The sequence below is a fragment of the Sebastes umbrosus genome, chromosome 10, assembly GCF_015220745.1.
Source record: "Sebastes umbrosus isolate fSebUmb1 chromosome 10, fSebUmb1.pri, whole genome shotgun sequence".
NCBI classification, from domain to species: Eukaryota; Metazoa; Chordata; class Actinopteri; order Perciformes; family Sebastidae; genus Sebastes; species Sebastes umbrosus.
In genome coordinates, this window is record NC_051278.1 from 32,131,145 (window position 1) to 32,155,345 (window position 24,201).

The following is a 24,201-nucleotide window of genomic DNA, read 5'->3' on the forward strand; positions in this document are numbered from 1 at the left end:
ATTGCAGTTTTTTGACTGCAGTATAAATGTGTTATTTTTGCCTGTTCTAAAATGATGTGTTTGAATATTTCTGCATACTGGGGTCCATAAACAGCCTTGAAGTAGCCATTCCATTGTAGTGAGACCATTATTTGAAACTTGACCTCACTGTATTAATCATCACAGCCTCGTGAAACTTTACAGCCACAAACTAGAGACCTAGAGCATTCAGAGGATGGATGGCTTTCCTAAGTGGATTGACAATAAGGGTGTTTCCGAGCAGTTTTTTCAGAACAGAAGTGCTCGCCATCCATTTGCCGAAAAATGCAATTCTTGCAGAAATCTCCAAATGTCAAAAGTTTTTCATACCACATCACATCATGGCTTTTTCTATGATGTTACTCAAGGTCTTGGTGTCTAGAGGGTCCGAGGTCCACCCACCACAGTCTCACAAAATCCTGTGGGAAACATTGCTACAGCGCCATTGTGCGTCTGTTAACACCTGGTAAAATGTAAGAAAATAAAGTAGTTGTCTTTTTTTATCAACTTTTTCCCCACTTTATCAGACACGATCAGGGTACCACTTCTGCCTCATTTTGAGCAAGGAAAAACCCTGATTACAGTCATGCAACAGCCACAGTTACCAGAGTTTTTTTCTTTTTTTCGTCAGAGCATTTGATTTATTGTTGCTTTTGGGATGTAATGAGAATTGCAACTGATATAACAAAAGTGTATTTGAAGAACACTGCCAACCCTACGTACCTTTAAGGCTAGATTTTCTGACACTGTATTTAACTCATCTGAAACAGTACATTTAAAAAGTACCTGTATTTCATCATAAGGTGGCACAGTTTCTCTGCTTCTCTTTGCTGGCCTGAACTATGCAGGTACACGACATCAGTATGAAGAATCTGACCTGAGAGCAGGGAGATGAAGACAAACAGAGGGAGAGAGGAAACACAATATTATTGATGAAGTATTATGATGACAAGAGGGGGCTCAAGAGACTAAGCTCTGTCAGCTAATGTCTCCCCACCACTGTATGCTGTCTAAAGCCCCGGACACACCAGGAACTTCAGGAGCGCGTGGCGGCTGCGTGGAGTGGTGGCTGCGTGATCCACGTGTCGGGCGTTCAGACCAGCTGCATTTCAGCTGCACTTCAGCTGCGTGTCTGCTGCGATTCTGCTGCTGCATTTGCTGCTGTCAGCCCTTTCTTTCTACATAGAGTTTGCCTTTTAATGGCCATTTCATTTCATCATAAATATCATTTATATTTATTTTAGACCAAGAAAGGTTAAGAAACGTGTGGTAATTTGTAAATAATAGTAATAATCGACTATTAAAACTCCGTACTATATTCATTCATGGAGCTCTCTAAGTCACTGCATGTTCTAGAACACTGTCCGGCACATATTTCAGAATAAAAGCCTAGTGTTAACAAATGAAGGAATTCTGTCCATAGAACAAAATTTCGAAATGAAAACAGGAAGTGTTGATTTAAAAATAAGTCTTTACTTTTTTTCATCTCCGTAACATATTCTACAGATAGACATCGAAACTGTAGTAATCTTGCTGGTATGATGTTAATATACAGTCGATAGATCACCTTCACTGTCTGCGACATATTCTACAGATGTCTAGACATTGAAAATGTAGTAATGTAGCTGATATGATGTCAATATACAGTCAATAGAACACTTTCACTGTCTGTTGTTGCTGTGAGACACGCGCCGCACCCGTCAAAAATAGGTGAGACCTCTATTCTGTAGAAGAGACGCAGCTGAGCGTCTCACTGCTCTAACCTGTTAACACGGCCACCGAAATAAAAAACAACAGGTAACGCAGCCGCCACACAGCTCCTGATGTTCCTGGTGTGTCCGGGCTGTAACGAAGCACCAATGCCCTAAATAAATCAAATAATTCATGAACTCCACGTCTTTACTGTCCTCCACAGGAAGTCCAGCCCCTGACAGTTAGCTGCTTCCTCAGAGGAGGAGTGTAGCTCTGACTGGAAGTCATGTGAGCTAGGAACCACCAAACCATGCTGGGCCTGGCACCCGATGTATACCTGCGTCTGTCTGTTCCAAGTGTGTCAGGATGACTTGTGGCCACACAATCAGTCTACCCTTGCCCAGTGTGAAGCCACACCCACTGAGACGCATGCTGTGACATACTGTACAGTACAGCAGACACACAAAAACACACATACACACATGTACACTCACTCATGCCAAGTGGCATCTAGTCTCTGACATGCACATGCATACACACACCAAAATGTAGGCCATTAGCTATTGATTTTGGGGTGGCACTTAGTTTGCGCAGTGTGATAGAGTAGATAATCCTAACGCACATGTGACTACAATTACAGAAAAATATAGTTGGTGAAATACAACGGTTCTGTTCTTAAAAACAATTTGTGTTAATGCTTATTGAATGTATCAACGACCAATTACATGTTTGAATAGAACATTGATTAGGAAAAGAAGAAGAGCTTTAATTTGCATATCTGAAGCTTATGAGCTGTACTTTATATCAGTGATTCTCAAAATGGGCACCCCAGGGGGTCCATGAAACTCTGCCAGGGGGTCCGTGAAAAGTTTTCAGATTCATGCATTTAAATGACCATATTTCATTTTTTTCTTTACAAAAGGCTTTGTTGTTCAACGAATAATATTTAAAATTTTAAATCTACACTTACACACCACACTACTCATCCAGGAGACTGCTGTTCATGTCCCATGTGAAACCAAAAGTAAACGCTGACTCGTCGCGCGTTACGTAACTTTTTATGTAACGTTGTTTTACGTTACATTGTTATTCGTAACGTTTTACGTAATGTTGTTAAGCTTGTTATGTAACATCATGTAAGAAAGTCCGCTAAGAGCGTTTGTTATGTATTTACGTAGTTACGGTTGTTATGTTATGTTACATTATTACGTTACTTTATTATTTTAACACAAACTGTAATGTTTTTTCTAACCATAACCAGGTCGTTTTGTTGCCTAAACCTTATCAATTGTTTCACAACATTAACCACGTAGCATTGTGCATTTCTGCAAACATGATACGAGGCGGATATGAAACTTTTTTTCGGTTCAGAAATGTCGACATTCAACATATCCTGTGGTTAACAGAAAAATACAATACCAACTTTTTTTCTGACACCTGGGTTGGTATAATAGTTCATAGATAACGTTCTATTATAACAAATCTATAACTCTTAGAATCTGCAAATGTGTTTAATACATGTCTAATATATTTCTAATACATTTCTCTTGTGTTGTCTTTCACGTAACTAAGACGTGTAGAAGTGTAAAAAAAAATAGGCTACGTCAAATTACTCCAAGGGACATACATGAGGGGGTCTGTAAGGGGTCTGTGGCTGAAAAACGATTGAGAACCTCTGGTCTAGGGCTTTCAAAAAGAGTGTAATAAAGACAAGACAACATTGTACATGGGTTTGGTCTTATGAGAATAAGAGCTCAAAGTGTTGTGTATGCAAAAGTAGGTGGTATGCACACAAGTTCAGTACATTATGTGGTCACTTACTAGTGGGGGAGAGAACAGCCAGCTTACAGCCATGTCTAAAGCCAGGGTCCACGCCCATGATGACACAGCCTCTGACTGGACACACCAACAAGCGCTGCCGCAGGTTCCGCCCAAACATGGAGATTGACTCCTTCTCTGCTGCACTTGTCAGCTTAGTCCTAAACAGAGGGGATGCAAAAGAGAGATGGAGGAAGAGAGGAAGATGGGCAGAGGAGTAGGTGAAGATGTGAACAAGAAGAATGGATAAAGATGATGTAGAGGTTGGTTTGTATGGTGAGAGTAAAAAGAAATAAAGAGAAGGAAAGGAAGAGGTGAGTGATGGGGAAAGAAGAAGAGGGAATAGGGACACTGTGTAAACGAATAACTGGTTGTTAAAATAAAGAAAGCCATGAGAACACACACATACACACATTAACAGTCATACTCAAAATACCTGTAACTCCGAATGAGGAAAGGCAGAATAAGTCTTTTATAAGAGTCCTCTACAGCATTCCTGATGATTGCAAAAAGCTCTTCTTTTGCAAACATCTTCGGCCTCCATCTGCATTAACACATTGGGGGAAAAGTTTTTTTTTTCTATGGGCCATTTCCACTTATACATGCAATCTATAAAAGTAAATGGGACTTTCTCTAGTCTGCAAAGTCACTCTCTTTCAGGAGAAAATAGCCGCATATCTCATCCCACACACACAAAAAACAAAAACACAATTTGTGCAAGAAATAGCATTTACTATATTTTCAAGCAACCAGAGTGTTCTGTTGCACATTTGGTATTACATGACCAGACCATTCTTTCAAATAAATAGAGCAGCCGCATGATTAAATATTGAGAGCTATTTGAATTCTTTAACCTTTATTCATACAAGCAAAGCCCTGCTCCAAATTAAAAAATTTTTGTATTCTGCTTTACATATTGCAGTTTATGATATGTTATAGAGTGTTACAAGAATAAGTTCTAAAACACGGAAATTAGTTAGCATTTTAGCTCTTCTGGTTCCCTTATCTGGAAGTCAACGGGTTTTTTGAATGGGTTTTTAGTTAGATGCCTGTAATAAGGTCTGTGGTTAACACAAGCTGACGAGATTTAAACGTTTTGTTCTACGACATAAAATACATCAATAAATACCTCACTCATGAATTTTGAAGCCTTTATGTGTCTTAAAAAAGGCGGTTGCTAACAAGTGGCTAAATGAGACTACTAAACGTCATCACGCCAACTCGTCCTCCTTTACAGCTTCGCTCATGCGACCACGGTGTAGTTCATTTATAACCTAACGTTTGCTTTTAACTTCTGGCGATTGCATTCACACTTCAGAAATCAAAAAAGTGGTGTTCATTTGAGGAGATTATCTTGCTGACCAAAACGTGTTCAGCATCATAAAAGTCATAAAAGTATCATAAACGTTTGTTTGCCACAGAGCTTATTTTCTGCTATAATCCAAAACCCAATGGAACAATGCCATTTGCTTTTTGTCGAGGGAACCCGAGTGATGCTAACTTCCTGGTTGGCCTACAAAAATTTTTCTCTAACCTGAAATTCAAAAGAATATTTAAATGTGATTAAAACTAAATGATGCAGCAGTACAAATTAATGTCAGAGTTCTACCAATACAATCTCTTTTTTTTTTAAATCCACGCTTTAAATTGTACTTTGTGGAAAAAATGTTGCACAAAATGTTTTGAGTTTCTGCTCAACTCAATTATTCATCAAGGTAAAATATTCTCTAAAGAACAAACCTTGACCAATGAATGCTTGTATAAAAGTGAGGAGCCTTCATACTTGTCTTGTTGGAATGTAATTTCATGTTCAGTATTTCTGCAGCACACACCACCAGGCGTTTGTGTTTTATTGTGTTTCTGACCTGCTGCTGAGGCACCACCGAGTGAAGTCGCTCTTCACCCTGTCGGGAATGTTCACCTTCACTGTCAAAATCTTCAGACTCTCCCCTCGGTTGATAGCCAGGGTCTGTACACACACAACACATTTCCCCTTTTTGATACAATACAATAACCTGTATAAACAGTGCACATGAACACAGAGACAAGACCCACTTCCCTCCCAGAAACTGAACAACCTTCACAGCTCCCACACCAAACCCATAAACATTTTAAAATGCAACAGTATCAAATCCACACAGTAGATGTTAACGCAAATTCATTTTAACGCCACTAATTTATTTAACACATTAAAGGGACTATTTGTAAGAATCAGAAATGTCTTGTTAACAGTGACATTTGTGGTCGTTAAGGCAACGAAAGTCAGCGTCCTGTTGCTCGCACTCGTTCTACATAGACATGAACGAGCATCGCTCAAAACAGTGAGGCGACACACGTCAGCTAAAATCACAATATCGCTCTATATTTCAGCTGCATGGCAGTAATGTTAGCTGACCAGACGAAGGTCTCTCCATGAATCACTGCTGATCCTAGTGTTGGCTTTTCCTGCCTCAGCCTCCCGACCGCGGCCGGAGGGAACAGGGGAGACACCGGAGTTTTGGTCGGAGACGATAACATTTCTCTCTGCGGAGCCCCGTCACTTCACAAGACACGGGAAACCTCTGTTGGTCTGGAGGAGCTGCAGCAGTTATTTCTGCACAAACGTCCACTGAACATTCACTAGATATTCTCAGAGCTAAACTAACTCTTCTGCAGTGTGGAGTCTGCGCGCATGCACGTGTGAGTGGAGCGAAAGAGTGAGAGCGAGCGCGGTGCGTGAGTGAAGGCAGGCAGACAGAGGAGCAGAGTACAGCAGAGACTCCGGTCCTGGAGATCAAAACTACGGTCTCCCCCCGCGTCCATTTGCCATGTTAGGATATGAGCATATTGTTTTATGCTAAATGCAGAACCTGTGAGGGTTTCTGGACAATATCTGTCATTGTTTTCTGTTAATTGATTTCCAATAATTAACATATACATACATTTGCATAAAGCACGCATATTGAGTATTAAAAAAAATGTGTGATTAATGGTGATTAAGTATTGTAATCGACTGACAGCCCTAGTTTATACGTTGGTTTCCATTTGTAGTCTGTTTGCTTATGCAAAGTTCAGCCACAAGCATACAAATCTAACGGTGGTGATCTTAATTTTCAGAATGTCTTGTTGTTTCTATTTGGAAGCACGAGGGGGGGGGAGAAGGAAGCAAATATTTTTTGAAATATCATCTGTACACATAGTGCTTAGTTGGGGTTAGACAAGGTTACTGGTTACAAGACGTATTTGTATTAAAAAAAACACCCAAACCTCCGCCCATGAGCACAAAAACAAAATCTTTTAACTCTCCACAGACATGCGTGTAAAAGTGATGAGCCTAGGAGTATATCCTGTGGCCAGGCCTGTTGTGTTGTGTTGTGTGCTGGTCCTCCCTCAGAGGAACTGTTACATGCTGTTAAGCAAACTGTAGTAAGTGTCTGACCTTTTCAGTGGGGAACCTTTAGCCCGTCACAGAACAGGGCCAAGAAACAAGACGTCAATCTGGAAACCAAGCGGAAGAGGCGAGCTGACAAATGCCACCACTACGCCACCATCAGCGCTGAGACCGCAAGGCCTACCCCCCACCCACTCCCACACACACGGTGCCACAACTATTACCACTCAGCGGCACCCTCGGATGTGTTGCACCCATATGCAACACACACACACAAATACAAATATAAAACACAGCTAATGGCATGGCAGAGGCAAGAATTAATGCAGCGAGCTTGCTTGAATTATGATGAAAGTTAGATTTCTCTTCTGATGGCATGTTTTTGCCCAGGGCTGAAGCACCGACTGTGATGGGATTTCTCAAACAATCTTCATCAAAGCACTGAAGTTTAACATGCCGTTAAAGGAAGGAAGCAAAACACTTCTTTCTGAATTCTCTGAACATCTGGGAGAGCCCACGAGTGAAAGTAAAGTAGTAAATACAAAACTGCCTTGCTAAATCTGTGCTCTCAGTTTCTGATCTTTTTTAACATAATTTTGCGTCATGAAGAGTGACATACAGTCATGAAGAACGACATACAGTCATGAAGAACGACATACAGTCATTACGTGATTCCTACATTTCCTACACCTAGCACGCACAACAAATGGCACCAGTTAAAAGCAGGGCTGTCAAAGTTAACGCCACAATGACGCGATAATGCAAATTTGTTTAAACGCCACTAATTACATTAACGCATTGACGCAACTTAGCGGGCTCAGATTTAAAGCGTGAGTGAAAAGTGAAGATATTGACATCATATGAAACTAGAAAAAAACCTAAGGATTCCGTTAGTACCAACCATGTCATAGTAGCTTGTTGAGGGGGAGGCTAAATGACGTTACCATGTTACGCTAAATTTTGGCAAGGAAAAACTGGCATGTTCATTTTCAAAGGGGTCCCTTGACCTCTGACCTCAAGATATGTGAATGTAAATGGGTTCTATGGGTACCCACGAGTCTCCCCTTTACAGACATGCCCACTTTATGATAATCACATGCAGTTTGGGGCAAGTCATAGCTTGCCATGCTATGATTTGAGCATATTTATTTATGCCAGATGCAGTACCTGTGAGAGTTTTTCTGGACAATATTTATCATTGTTTTGTGTTGTTAACTGATTTCCAGAAATAAATATATACATACATTTGCATAAAGCAGCATATTTGTCCACTCCCATGTTGATGAGAGTATTAAATACTTGACAAATCTCCCTTTAAGGTACATTTTGAACAGATCAAAAAATGAATTATGTGATTAAATATTTTAATTGACTGACAGCCCTAGTTAAAAGTCTCAGACCAGAAAATGAACTGTTGTTTTCACAATACCTTAAAAATGTGACCATCATACACAATGCTATGATGCACGGATAAAAGACGATTAAAAGTATCTTTGTAATTATAATTAAGTAGGTTCTATGTACCAGATATTGAACATTTGCAAAGCCCATCCTTCCATCTGTTGCCTACAGGATAAACACACAAGAGCAATAAACAAGCAATACAGATGAGCACTGCTGCAAATCCACAATCCGATGTTGTGCTTCCCAGCATCCTGTAATTTTTAACTACCAAAAAACTCAAATTGAATCTTCTCTTTGCCTTGTTGCCAAACCCTAACAGTGGTGAATGCAACTCTGCCCCACCAAAATTCAAAACATTTGGCTGTCTCCAACAGTTGTGTGTGTCCTTGCTCTGTTTTCCTTGGTAGCCGGCCACCGTCCTCGCTGATGATAAATAACCTCTAGTCTGTCCGTACGTCTCTCAGTTTCTGCCTGGGTTAGGTCACTGGTGGGAGACGGAGGGTGATCCGAGAGGAAGGGTGATGTGAGACAGAGTGAGAAGCGTGTGTTTGCGTGTTAGATGGGCCAGGAGTGACATGTGGCCAAGTACTGGCCAAACCCTGACAAGACGATGTCCCTTCATCCTTGCACCACCAGCCCCCCAAGGGAGGGCAGCCATCCAACGACGGTCCTCTCTCTATCTGTCTCCTTCTCTCTCTCACCCTTCCTTTAGAGGAATACTATCATCAACACATCCATCCATCCGACATATCAAGGATAAACAAACAGATACACGCACGCACGCACGCACGCACGCACGCACGCACGCACGCACGCACGCACGCACACACACAGAGATTCCCAGCACACTTTTTGACCTGGATGCTGACACACATGGGACACACTGTATGATTAGAGTTGAACAAAGCTGTCAGCAGAACACGTTATATTCCTAAAACAAAAGTAACGGCTTAGCTGTAGGCTACTTTTGGAAGAGCGTTACAAACAAAAGGGAAAATGAGCGTATAATGTTTCCTCTTAAACAATTCAATTAGAACTGGTGGATCATATGGAATGTAAGCTAGATTTAGTGAATATTTTTCTTTAGACAGCACAGTTCCAGATCAATATTGACTCTCTAAATATCAATGAGGATAAGTCACCACAAGGGATCATGGCCCAGCATGATACACTGGTCTTTTTACACATGCATACTGGCTGCTCAGGGAGAACTCTGTACTCCTTCTGTCCCTTTTACACTCTCTTATTCTATCCAAAAACAAACACAACACAGCACGGGGGCTGACGGCCGTTCATGGAACAACAAAATTCATCTCAGAATGAGGAAGGAGAGAGAGGAAAAGCATCTCAATTAGCACTTACTGTACTTCATAGTTTAAAATTTATTATTGGGGCTGTCGATCGATTAAAATATTTAATCATGATTAATCGCATGATTGTCCTTAGTTAAACGCGATTAATCACAAATTAATCTCACATTATTTGTCTGTTCAAAATGCACCTTAAAGGGAGATTTGTCAAGTATTTAATACTCGTGTCATCATGGGAGTGGGCAAATATGCTGCTTTATACAAATGTATGTATATGTTTATTATTGGAAATCAATTACCAACACAAAACAATGACAGATATTGTCCAGAAACTCTCACAGGTACTGCATTTAGAATTAAAAATATGCTCAAATCATAACATGGCAAACTGCAGCCCAACAGGCAACAACAGCTGTCAGTGTGTCAGTGTGCTGACTTGACTATGACTTGCCCCAAACTGCATGTGATTATCATAAAGTGGGCATGTCTGTAAAGGGGAGACTCGTGGGTACCCATAGAACCCATTTTCACTCACATATCTTGAGGTCAGAGGTCAAAGGACCCCTTTGAAAATGGCCACGACAGTTTTTCCTCGCCCAAATTTTGCTCAGTTTTGCAGTGTTATTTAACCTCCTTCGTGACAGGCTAGTATGACATGGTTGGTACCGATGAATTCCTTAGGTTTTTTAATTTCAAATGATACCAGTATATTCACCATCTTCACGTCATTCTAGCTTTAAAACTGAGCCCGCTACAACCTTAAAAACGCAAGTTGTGTTAATGAAATTAGTGACGTTAAAACAAATTTGCATTAAAGCGTTATTATCACGGTAACTTTTCATAACTTTGACAGCCCTATTTATTATTTATCTCATTATCGCAGTTGTAAATATGTAATATTACCAAAAGTACAAAAAAGAAGGCAGAAGGGATTAAACAAACCAGAAAGCACTAATTAGAATAGTTCTAACTATCTATGACACAAATATGTACATTTTTGGGTGGGGGCCTTATTCTTGAAATGGAAAAGAGGTCACTGTTAATATGATGTGTAAAAAAATAGAACTACTATGTTTTGTCTATGTATTCTCAGAAGTTATATAATATCGCACCAGTGTACCACAAGAAATAATACAGAATAATCTTTCAAAGCATTAACCAATACAAACAAACACAAAACAATAAGTGTTTGTTTTACATGTGAGTGCAAATAAACTTGTTTTTCTCCACCTGTCCATCAAAAAGGAGTGTTTAATTGATAAAACATTTCCATTTACCCAAGCTCCTCTGCAGGCGAGCCCCACACTGGAGCACTAAACTACCATTTGATCACAACGCAAAACGCATTAAAAATAGCCCGCTGCACATTCAACAAATCCGCCCTGGCATACTCAAGAGCGTACCGGCTGCTAATAGCTATGAGGTAAATGAGAACCCTCCGAAGAAGACCTCAAATCAAATCTGACGGAATTCAATCTGAGCTAAGCATCTCAGCTAGATATGTCAAATGGCTTTAAGACATACTGATTACCACAGCTTCGTATACACTAACTTTAGAGAATGTATGAAACAGTTGTAACATTTTATAAAAGGCATACATCGGGGGGGGACTTATTATATTCCATAACACTCCATAATAGAAAATGCTATTTTAGGGCTGAAATGAAATGAATGAATCGATTAATTGATCGACAGAAAATTAATTGACAGCTATTTTGATAATCAAATTGATTCATCGTTTCAGTCATTTTCCAAACAAAAAGGCAAAACGTTCCAGCTCCTCATTGTGAGAAGCTTTTCTCTGTCTTATGTGATTGTAAAATTTAAATTAAATGATAAATGTCTTTGGGATTTTAGACAGTTGTTTGGACAAAACAATTCAATTTGATGACATCACAAAGTATTTTATAGACCAAACAATTAATCAAAGAGTAAATAATTGGCAGTTTAATTGAAAATGAATATTATTTTTTAATTCCAAAGTGCATTTGAAGCAGACAATAAGGCACTGAATGTCCATATTTCATCCTTCTTTGGTCTTACCTCTGGCTTTATACTGTATAACATATTTGTCCTTTTATATCTTAGTCTACTCAATTAAAACCAATACCTTAATTCAGATTTTCTTTCCTGCATCATTCCAAGTAAACTTAAATATTAAGGATGTAATTTCTTAACTAACTTGTTTTGCCTGTCACCGCAGTGTGTTATTTTCTATCTCCGGGTGAACTTGCATGTTCACTGGACCATCTCTAAAACCTTTCGATCGCTCCTTTCCTAAAATGCCCCGACCACCAGAGCTGGGGCTTAACAAAATGTGCTAAAGCAAACGGGCAAGTGTGTGCTCACACACACATGCCTCCTGTCAAAACACATCTCCCACCTGCTCCCCCTTCGCGGCTAGAAAAGGTTCATTTTAGCCGGAATCCGACAGCTAGCAGGGTCACGGCAGCCCGTGGATTAACGCTCCGTGGCAAAGGCGAGTCATCGAATTAAAGGCCTCTCATACACGGGAGAGGATATGGGGGGAAAGGGGAGGTGTGGAATGGATTGGAGGGCTGAGGTTTAGTCAGAAAAAGAGAGAGGGAGGCAGATCAGAGCAAGGCAAGAGGGATAAGTGACGGACGCACCTCAACGTCGCTCATCTGTTCATTCTCTCCCTCCCTTTACCACCCCCTCTCCCTCTCCCCATCCTTCCGTCCGTCTGCCTGTGGGCCCAGCAGCAGTAGCTGTCACTACAGGAGAGCGCCTGTCAATCAAAGCCTCCTAATCCAATGGCATGTCGGCAGGGGACATGTCACATATGTTAAGAGGAGAGAATGAGGGGACTTGCAGGGTGTGCTTGTGTGAGAGAAAGTGTGTGCACATGGCTGTATGTTTATGTGATTGTATGACTGTAGGGCAGAGCGCGGTTGCCAGAGAGTGTGGTGTGGCAGAGAGGCAGCGGCTGATGGAAGCTGTGGTGACACATGAGGCCCGGGACCAACTCTGAGTAACCCACTAGTCACTAGAGGGACGGGGAGGGTTGAGGAGGGGGGGCAGAGCAGGGCGAAGGAGGGGGAAATATGGGAGGCACAGACAAAGCTAACTGCGACTGACATGGCTAGCATTCAGAAGCGGCACACGTGAAGCAGACAGAAATGACATTTGTTTGTGTGTGTGTGTGTGTGTGTGTGCGTGCGTGCGTGCGTGTGAGGATCAGTCAAGGCAAAACACAGGATACAGGTGTAAATGACTTTTAGATGGTCCAGCATACCGTTATTTCAATAATTAGTTTTTCAAGTGTTCGAACCGCCCACAAGCGGGCCCGGCTGCTATTCTGTCTTTCAGAGGTTGTAGTGGGCTCAGTTTTCAAGCTAGAGAGTACCTGAGAAAACCTAAGGAATCCATTGTTACCATCCATGCTATGCTAGCTTGTCGGGAAGGTGGCTAAATAACGCTACGAAGTTACGCTAAATTTTGGAGATGAAAAACTGGCATAGCCATTTTCAAAGAGGTCCCTTGACCTCTGACCTCAAGTTATGTGAATGTAAATGGGTTCTATGGGTACACATGAGTCTCCCCTTTACAGACATGCACACTTTATGATGATCACATGCAGTTTGGGGTAAAAATCATGCAATCATGCAGTTTTTTTGAATGCAGTACAAATGTGTTATTTTCGCCTATTATAAAATGGTGTGTTTGAATATTTCTGCATATTGGGGTCCCTAAACAGTTTTGGAATTACATAAATTGAGTATGGCTGGAAATCTCAGACTCTTATCAATCCAATGAGCCAAGTTGTATTAATATATGATGATGTTAGTCCCCATTAGGAGCCATTTCATTGTGGACGTGACTTCACTTTATAAAATGACCTGTGGTGACCTCTAGGATAATCACAGCCTCATGAAACTTTACAGCCACAAACTAAAGACCTAGACCATTCAGAGGATGGATGGATCAGACTAGAGACCTAGAGCATTCAGAGGACGGATGGATCAAACTAGAGACCTAGAGCATTCAGAGGATGGATGGATCAGACTAGAGACCTAGAGCATTCAGAGGACGGATGGATCAGACTAGAGACCTAGAGCATTCAGAGGATGGATGGATCAAACTAGAGACCTAGAGCATTCAGAGGATGGATGGATCAAACTAGAGACCTAGAGCATTCAGAGGATGGATGGATCAAACTAGAGACCTAGAGCATTCAGAGGATGGATGGATCAAACTAGAGACCTAGAGCATTCAGAGGATGGATGGATCAAACTAGAGACCTAGAGCATTCAGAGGATGGATGGATCAGACTAGAGACCTAGAGCATTCAGAGGATGGATGGCTTTCCTAGCTAGATTCACAATAAGGGGGTTTCTGAGTAGTTTCCAGAAAAGAAGCTCTCGCCATCCCATCACCGAAAAATGCAATTCTTGCAGAAAACTTCAAATGTCAAAAGTTTTTGATCCCAAATCACAGCATGGCTTTTTCTATGGTGCTCCTCAAGGTCTTGGTGTCTTAATGTGGTATTTTGGAGGGGTTATTAATCATTTTTATCAATTCTCCAGTGGTAAAAAATGGATAAATTTAGCACCGAATCTGTGTAACAAATGGTATCAACCCAAAAATTGCTGCAACAATTTAGGAGACATAATAGAGCAAGGGGATGGCCATCATATACTTCTATCATAATGTTTTAGCTCTTATACACTTTTACAAGTTATTTTAATTCATTCATTTATTCATTTTTAACTAGAACAACTTGACACAGTGCTGAGCTGCACCTCAAATTAATCTTCACTTCTATGTGGCATATACTCTTGATTTTTTATCTCTCCCTGAACATCCCCCACCCCTACCCTCTTAAAAAAAGAGGGCGGAATGGTAAGGGGTTAAAGCTGTGTTATTATTCGTTCCCTTAGTTATACCGTAAAGGCTGGGGCATTTATTTTGAAGGTATAGGTAGCAATAGCCAGAGCGTTGGGAGAAACATTGATGACAAGAATATCAGGGCTAACTCTTCAGATAGACAATAAATACCCAACTGTTCCCGTGCTATTACAAAATTGTAGTGATATCGTGAAATGCCAACGTGTGAGTACCAAAATCTTCAAACTATCCTGCAGACCACTGCACTACTCCAGGAAGGAAGGAAAGAAGGAAAGGAGGGACCATAAATGGTCTGTCTTGCTACCTGATGAGGCTGGATGCGGTTGATGTTGCAGTTGAAGTCGACGTAGAGGTGGAACTTGTCGATGTCCTTGTTTTTGTTGTGCTGGGGCCCTGGTTTATGAGGGCCTTGGACAGACTTCTCCTGCTCTTTTTCCTTCAGTGCCGACTTGGACACAGCGGACTGCATGGTCACAAAGCTTTTGTCACACCTGACACAGCAAGAGGGAAACACAGAGGGAATGAGTAGAAGACAGCACTGTATCATTAGAAATGCAGCGGGTAAAATATACTCTGGTCAATATTAATGTAACACAGACCACTGTGGAAATTAAAATCAAACGTCACAGAAAATGTGAAATGTTGTGTGCATGTGGATACGTCCTCACAATGTTTTCACGTAGGTGAGTGTCTCAGGGTCTTTGGCGATCATATCAGCCAAGATATGCTCCACACCTGTAGCCACTTCTTCCACCGATGACAGACCTGACACACAAAAAAACACATGCATCGTGTACTTAAAAACAGTCCACTTGTGGACCTTTAAAGGTCCCATATTGTAAAAAGTGATATTTCCATGGCTTTTATATTATAAAGCAGGTTTAAGTTCTATATAAATACTGTGAAAGTATCGAAACACTTTATTCACAGAGAAATACGCACAGCCTGTATTCAGAAACTGAGCTTTTGAAACAAGCCGTCAGGATTTCTGTCCATTTGTGATGTCACAAATCTGCAATATTTAGATCATTTCACAGTTTTCAATGTAAACATTCTAAAATGTGTCCCAGTTTATTTCCTGTTGCAGTGTATGTGAATGACATCAGCTGACAGGAAGTAAACATGGACCCAAGCTGTTGCCTAGCAACGCAATTCTGTTGCAATTCCATTGAAATGCGCTAAAACGGAGCGTTTCAGACAGAGGGTAACAGGTTTATCCAAGCAGACAGTATGAGGAAAATAAAGTTTTTTTTAAAACACTAAAGCATGTAAACATGTTCTAGTAGAAACCCAAAATACAAGTATGAACCTGAAAATGAGCATGACATGTCCCCTTTAATGAGCTCTATAAACCGGTAAGAGAAAATATAATTTCAACAATGTGTTGTTACATTTTTCCCAATTTAAATGTGATGATTGTATATGTTTATGGTGCGGATAAATATGCATATGTCTGAATCTGTACATTTTAACCATTTGAATCAAAGCTGAAAATTGTCCAGCCCAATCAGTGACCATTAGGTACATGCCCCTAATTCATGTAATATCCTCAACGGCTCAAAATATGTCCATAATAAATAACTAGCGTCAGTAATTTCTCCAAACGTGATCTATTATGTAGAAAATATTCTCTTCATGACTGTGGCACAAGAAAAGGTCAATATGTCCAAGGGTTCTTGTCCAAGCATAATGCTACATAATGCTCTACCTTCAGTGCTACTAAACTACGTTTAATTTAATATCTAAAAAACTCCTCATTTTGTGTGTATGTGTCAATGTCTTACCCTCAGTACCAGGTTTTACCCATGTCCTTAAATCCAGAGTGTGCGGTGCGTCAATGAGTACAGAGGTGGCCTCCTCAAGGCCGAGTGCTTTGGCCCTGCGAGCCTTCGTCAGCTTACTGCCTTTCTTATAGGGAGAATACTACAGACAAAGACAGAAGCACTGGACTGAGATGATTGGAAATGAGGGGGTGTAAGAGCCACATTCAATTGTATATAATAAATAATACTGCAACCAACATTTACATCCCCAAATCACATTTAAATGAGGAAAAAAAAAATGTGATTCTGACCACATGATCCAGTTCATCAGCTGATCGGCAGCTCCTCAGGTTTTGTTCCAGCTCAGCTGTCAAAACCCCGTCCTTCTTCAGGGTCTGAATCACAGACTGGGTCTTCTTGGCTAGAGAGCTGAAGCAACACACGCACATACACAAATATACAAAAAGAAATGGAAAAACAGATTATATATACAGTGCAAAACTTACAACACACACATACACGTGCTCAAGTAAAACAATCACACACAGTTGATAGTGTTTCAGGCCTCAAAGCTTGACCACTAGCACCATCTAGTGGCCAATGTTAAATATGCTGTCTGGAAATTAACCCAATCCTGCTCAGCTCACATAAGAAAGTGCTGGCTTGTTGAATTAATTAGACTTTTGTAAGACTGGTGTATTTTGAAATATTAGTTATTGACTAATACTAACTTACAACATTTAATGGTTACAGCTGTATATATGAAACTCTGAATCTAAATGTGCCTCTGCATGCATTTAATGAGTGCTAGTGAGAATATGAGTGGGTAATGAGGTGTATTGTTTTTTTGTTTAATTTAAAGGGACTGTTTGTAAGAATCAGAAATGCTTGTTAACAGCGACACCTGTGGCCGTTAAGTCAACGAAAGTCAGCGTCCTGTTGCTCACGCTTGTGCTCGCTCTACATAGACATGAACGAGCATCGCTCAAAACAGTGAGGAGACACACGTCAGCTAAAACCACAATATCACTCTATATTTCAGCTGCTTGGCAGTAATGTTAGCTGACCAGACAAAGGTTTCTCCATGAATCACTGCTGATACTGTGCTTTCCTGCTTCAGCCTCCTGACCGCGGTCAGAAGGAACAGGGGAGACCACGGAGTTTTGGTCGGAGATGATAGCGTTACTCGCTCCGGAGCCCCATCTATTCACTCGGCAGCAGGAAACGACACGGGAAACCTCTGTTGATCTGGAGGAGCTGCAGCATTTATTTCTGCACAAACTTCCACTGTACATTCACTAGATATTCTCAGAGCTAAACTAACTCGTCATTTACATCCACTGAAAGTGCTTGTTTTTGCCATGACAGGCTCTGATTATTATTATAAGTGTCTGACATTATGGAAAGAGTCACACTCAAGGAGAAGTCTGGTTCTGAAATCTGGGGAGGTGACGTGTTGCCGGAAGACAACGGGGGAATAGTGGAAAACATCCACAGTGGAAAATGAGAGTGCCAGCCGAGCAGAGTTTGTTGTGTCGGAGTACAGAAAGCGTAGCTTAGTGTTATCTAAAAGATATTCAATGTCATGGCTAAATATTTAGATGATTTTCACAATGTGGATGAGGTTTGAAATTCAATGGTCACCCGTATTTATTTGAGCCAGAGTATACAGATGTTCAGATTTTACAACAAGACTTCTCCTTCTCCTAACAAACAGACCGGATCAAGCAAAAGGTTAAAAAAAAACCATTTTATTTCTCTGTAGGGTTCTTTCCATAATGTTGTCAGACGCTTTATAATAACAATCTGAGCCTGTCATTGGCAAAAACAAGCACTTTCAGAGGACGTAACATCACATTTACTCTGCTCCCTTGCCCTCGCAGTTCATTTTCGTGGCTGCCGGTTACAGCGTTTTCCCTCAATACTGGACCAGTTTCAAAAATTGTTGTCCCCATTAGTCACTTACAAAAACATGGGAGATTGAAAAATACAGAAGGTTACCCTTTAAGACATTTCATTCGCCTACCATAACTCCTCGTACACCAGCTGGACGTCTCGGACAGCATCGGCGTCCATGTGGTTAATCATCTCTTTGCGGTAGCGCACCATGAACGGCACTGTGTTCTCCTCACGAAGCAGCCCGATGATGTTTGCGCACACCCATTGCTCAACACATGTCAGGGTGGCCAGCAGCTGAGGGGAAAGACACCCACAGATATTCAAACAGTACATCTATATACACAAATAAGTAGGCAGTAAGACACTGCTCATATGACCACCAATTATTAACTTTTCAATAAACTGAAAAAAAATGTTAGTCCATTGGACCCAGGTAACACTTCCCCACCCATAAAACACACCAACAAACCCTTCAATACCTCCATCAAGTCCCAGTTCATATTGAGTTCATTCTTCAGAGCATGTCCTTCTGATGATGGTAAAGCATTTGGTTGTCCCACGTAGGCACCATTGATCTTCTGCTTCTTTTGACAGGGCTCATCAAATGTGAAATCCTCCTCCTCCACTTCCTCTTTCTTTGCTTGAAGCCCAGCTAGTGACGACCCCTCGCCTGCCTGATGGGCGTCTGACACGATAAATGACACCCTCTACAAGAAAAAACAAGAGACAGAAAAAGATTAAAAATGAATAATAAGTGATGGGATATGTACTTTGTTAGAAGGTTAACATCAGCCATACACAAATGAGAGCTTTGCTGTTTTTATAAGGTGTTGCAAAGAGAATGACAACTCAACGAAACTGGTTTGTTCAATTGACCGTTCCACATGCAGCAATTTGTGCGCACTGTTCAGGAACACAGAGATATTCTAAATTCAGTCATAAATCAGCGTTATGTAAATTACACTAAAAAAACCTGTGGTTATAATAATTGCCAACATCTTCTTTTGCATGTGTGTTAGGGTGATCAGGTGTCCCACTTTACGAGGGACTACACAGCATTTTTATCCCTTGTCCCACAGCCCACATATTGAGACGATGTCCCACATTTTCATTGGCTCTAGTTTTCAGATGTCAAACCGCTGCAAGACAGACGTTTTTTTTAAATCTGGCTTTTATCCAATAGCTGTGAAGAAAGCAGGGAAGGCTGTCATCACGGGGCTGTGTTTGCTGTCAAACTGCGCACACGTGGATCAAGTACAGGTTTACATTTCACCGTCTTTGCGACGCTATGCCCAACGGAGAATATTGCGAGTCATCGCAAAGTCACAAGCTATGCAGATTTAGGCGGAATATGATGGAAACTACCACAAAGAACAGAAAGAGCAGGTATAAAAAAAGACTGTGAAACTACTTACAAGTATTTATAAGCCAGTGGAAGGCGATTTTCAGAGTTTTTGGTGAAATTTCCCAGTTATTTTTCAATGGCACACGGGGTAATACGACATGAAGCGACACAGTTCACGTGATTCTCACAAGATACTTGCGGATCAAAAAGAGATGTGTCGATCTATGAATGCAATCGGACAAAGCATAGAGATGTTACAAGATAAGGGGGAGAAAATAAATGTTTATTATTTAAAAGGGACTATTTATAAGAGTCAGAAATGTCTTGTTAACATCAAAACCTGTGGCCGGTAAGTCAATGAAAGTTAGCGTCCTGTTCCTCGTGCTCACTCTACATAGACATGAACGAGCATCGCTCAAAACAGTGAGGCGACACACGTCCGCTAAAAGCACAATATCACTCTATATTTCAGCTGCTTGGCAGTAATGTTAGCTGACCAGACCAAGGTCTCTCCATGAATCAATGCTGATCCTAGTGTTGGCTTTTCCTGCCTCAGCCTCCCGACCGCGGCCGGAGGGAACAGGGGAGACGCCGGAGTTTTGGTCGGAGACGTTTCTCTCTGCGGAGCCCCGTCACTTCACAAGACACGGGAAACCTCTGTTGGTCTGGAGGAGCTGCAGCAGTTATTTCTGCACAAACGTCCACTGTACATTCACTAGATATTCTCAGAGCTAAACTAACTCTTCTACAGTGTGGAGTGTGCGCGCATGCACGTGAGAGTGGAGCGATAGAGCAAGAACGAGCGTGGTGTGTGAGTGAAGGCGAGCAGGCAGAGGAGCAGAGTACAGCAGAGACTCCGGTCCTGGAGACCAAAGTTATGGTCTCCCCCGCGTCCTCCGACCGCAGCCAACACTGTTTAACAGACGGGCTTCACTAGATACAACCAAGAGGTTTTGGTGCTTCTGTGTAGTTTGTGTTGGAGTCTGAGTCTGAACAGCGTAGACACACACGAGCGCGCATGGGACACCGACCCACAATGATTTATACGTGTAAGAAGTTACAAACAGTCCCTTTGAGTTAGATAAGACATTACATCAAATTGTAGACTACCTCTCAGCCTTGTTAACGTGTCCCACATTGTCCCACATTGTCCCACATTGTCCCACACAAACACACCCTTTGTCCCACATTTGGTTTGTTGGGATCTGGTCACCCTAGCAGATGTACTCTGACTAAGATGGCCGTCAGACTTACCTCCTCCTTTGTTCTGATACTTGGTCCACTCTCTTTGGCCGTCTCTCCCTCTGGACAGTCCATTTGTTTTCCTCCTTTGTCTTCTCCAACCTTATCATCCTTTTTGCCTTCATCAATATTTTTCCTCTTTCTTCCAGCCAACCCTGGTGCACCAGGACTCTTTGGGACTTTACGGGCCTGTGTTTTTCGCTCTGCTGCAGGTTTGGGTGGTGCCCTTGGTTTAGGAACTTTAGGCACTTTAGGAGCTTTAGGTTGTTTGGGTGCTTTTGGCTCCTTCGGTTTAGCAGTTCTCTTGGCAGCTGCTTTCTTCTCCCCGGCTGCTGCAGGGGCTCTGGCTGCCTTGCTGGGGGCTTTTGGCTTTGGCTCTGTTGGCCTCCATTCCTCATTATCCTCCTCATCACTACTCGCCGTCTGGGAAAAGGACCTGATGACAGACAAAAAGGAAAATCTGAAAATTCTAATACTAGAATAGGATTTAGTTTCTGGTGATTTCTGTTTTCCTTGGGTTTACCTGCTCTCCTCCAACATTATAAACACAGGCTAGTGTTTCTATTGGATTACATATTCTTATTTACATAGTCTCATAATGTGGGTAAACGTGTGTTTGTCAAAAACAGTGAAGATAGACCTCAACGTGCACCTGTGACCCTGAACACCAATATGCTGTTATTCCAGTCAGTGGTGATTTTAGACTCCTTTTAGGGGTGCTCAAGCACACCTCACATCTGAACTGTCACAAGAGTCTCTAAAAAAACTAGGAGACACATAGCGTAGCCTGCATACATACAAATATACATATATGCAAATACACAAAAACAAATAACCCCCTCCATGTGGAATAATGGCATATCTGAATCTGAAATCATAATTTCATATAAAAATATATAAAAAATAAAAGTAAAAATCAAAGGAATTGGTGAGAAAAAAAAGCATTGCTGTTCCACTGTGTGATGCCAGTTCAATGAATATTTGTGAACACACACATGTCCAGAGGACATTTTAAAAGCAGACACTAGATGAGTTTATTAATACTGGAGTGTTCAGCCTCTAATTGTCATTAGGGGCTGAAGCCCCCTAACAGTCTGATTACTAGATTACTACAGTCTGTTGTCAGAGCAGAACATGAATGAAAATCACTCACAAGTCGGAGTCCAGATCTCTGTTCTCTACCACTTTGGCAGTAGTTGTTCGTGGTCTGCGCATCATCTGTTAGAAAAGGTCTTTAGTTAGCCAGCATACATCACATCAGAGCTATCAAATCATTCAGCTAACTGAGCGAGGAACGGTCATAATAATAATACTAAATAAAGTCAGGTTAAATTGTGGTCAGCGTTTTAAGTTCTCCACAGTTAACACAGCTAACGCTATATTACTGTGTCCACAGCCTGCAATGACAGGTAGCTAAACAGACAGCAGGAACATTTAGTCTGAGTTAACTTTAAAGGAAACATTGAATTTACTGAAGTAGACGTGAACTTCCTATCACAACCAAAGTTAGACTACCGTTAGCTAGCTCTTAATGTCAGCTAGCTGTTAACTCACAGTTCAAACTTGGCGCTCCTCGCTGACGCTAGCACAGTTCGCTTTGCTAAACAGCACAACAACGTGTCATATACATGTATGGACTATCTTACTATCTTCCCGTACAGCAGAACACGGAACAGACAAGTTGTACTTTTATACCTTTGAAAATGCTTATAATTATCTGTTGGTATTCCGGTTGGAACTCGTAGCTAATGAAGCAGGGATGCCTGCTTCCTGCAACAGTACGGGTTCAACCCGGCTCAACCAATCACAACATCCAGATGTCTTCTTCTTCTTCTCTCAGTTTCTGGTGGATCGTAACCAGCTCTAATGTGCATACCGCCACCTACTGTACAAGAGTGTGTAACATCATGTCATTTTACTCGTGACTGTTACTCTGTGTCTCTTAAGAACATTAATAGTGACTTCCTGCCTTTCTGGTGCCTTCAACCCCCTCACCCTCTGTTCCCAGTATCCACATCAAATCCCAATCCCGTCCCTCCTCTCTGATCTTTTTCTTTCAGCTTCATACTTTTTACATGAATTAGGATATGCTGCACATTTTCTTTATCACCACAATCCCCACACTTGTCACTGTTCCTTTTCCCCATTAAAGCCAAAGTGCCATTAAGACCTGTGTGATCCAGTCTGAGTCTTGTTATGATGATTTCTTCCCTTCTGTTCCTTTCTTTATATTTCTTTGTTATGACCGACTTTTGTATTCTGAAATATCCCCTTCCTCTCTGGTTCTCCTCCCATCTTTTGTACCATATCTCCACTCCTTTCCTTTTAATCACCGCTTTTCCTTCTCCTTACCAAGTAGAACTGGTACTGTTATTTCCTTTTGCAAGGAACTTTTTGCTAGTTTATCTGCAAACTCATTTCCTTTCACCCCCTCATGTGCTGGAACCCAACAGAATAGTATATCTATACCCTCTCTGTGCAGTCTTAGCAAGCTATAGTACAATTCAATGATTAGATCTTGCCTTACAGCTTTTGTTGACTGTATACTTTCCAAGACAGGTTTTGAATCTGTGCATATCACCACTCTGTCAGGACATCCAAATGTCTTAAAGGGCCAACAACTTCCTTCTTTAGTTGGCAAGTGAGCGTACAGGCCCGTCTAGTGCCTGGACTGAAGTCTGGTATAATAGATGGGCTATTACTGCAAAAAAAAGTCATTTTGTTTTCACAATAATGATTAAAGAAGCTTTGGGACTATCCCAATAATGATTATGATTATATATCTCAATCTGTTCTGTCTGTAAATGATCTAACTCATACCAGAGGACAAGGAAACTTTGTTATAACTTCTGCAAATCCCTATGAATAACTACTATGTAGGCTTTTTCTTTTTTATTTGTTCATGGTTGTTTTTGACTTCCTGTAAATGTTCAGCCGTCTCACTACATCCCCCTGTGTTCCCCACTAAGCTCTCACTTCCTTTAATCAGTCACTGCTTCTCGAATGTCAGACTTCCATCGTATCTCCATTTGATGTAACTTTTTTTGTTCCTCAAAAGTGAAAGTCAAAACAAGTAAAAACCTAAATACTTGTATTGGCTCAATAATTATATGATGGCTTTGTTTTGTTTGTCCATAATGTGAGAAGCAGATGGCTTAAAGCTGAAGTAGGCAAGATTGGAGCAAATATGATTAAAAAAAAGTTATTTTTATAAAACGGTCACTATATCGTGACAGTAGTACATGAAACAGGTAACCTGAAAAAAATTGTGTGCCTCTGTGTCCTCCGGTGCTCCTAACAGCATCTACAAGATTTTACATACCGGAGGAAAACAAGCAGTCAGAGTTGAGGTCCGAGGTCTGTTGTCCATCTGCCGTCTATGAGAGCCGGCTGTCAATCACTCGCGAACTAGGCAGCGTTGATCAAATACGAATCAATATTATATTATATTATGTTATGTCAAGGCCTATT

At 41.2% G+C, this 24,201-nt stretch overlaps 1 protein-coding gene across 1 annotated transcript in view; it reads right to left on the reverse strand.

The window, feature by feature from the left end:
* Positions 1–22,419, reverse strand: part of srbd1 (S1 RNA binding domain 1) — a 90,663-nt gene extending 68,244 nt beyond the window's left edge. Inside the window, 13 exon segments of the mRNA XM_037781282.1 lie at positions 805–895; positions 3,532–3,689; positions 3,965–4,072; positions 5,394–5,497; positions 14,786–14,972; positions 15,150–15,246; positions 16,266–16,404; positions 16,556–16,673; positions 18,271–18,437; positions 18,623–18,850; positions 20,743–21,166; positions 21,884–21,948; positions 22,285–22,419. Of these exon segments, the coding sequence (XP_037637210.1) occupies positions 805–895; positions 3,532–3,689; positions 3,965–4,072; positions 5,394–5,497; positions 14,786–14,972; positions 15,150–15,246; positions 16,266–16,404; positions 16,556–16,673; positions 18,271–18,437; positions 18,623–18,850; positions 20,743–21,166; positions 21,884–21,948 (1,886 nt within the window). The 5' untranslated portion in view covers positions 22,285–22,419.
* Between the last annotated feature and the right edge of the window lie 1,782 nt (positions 22,420–24,201).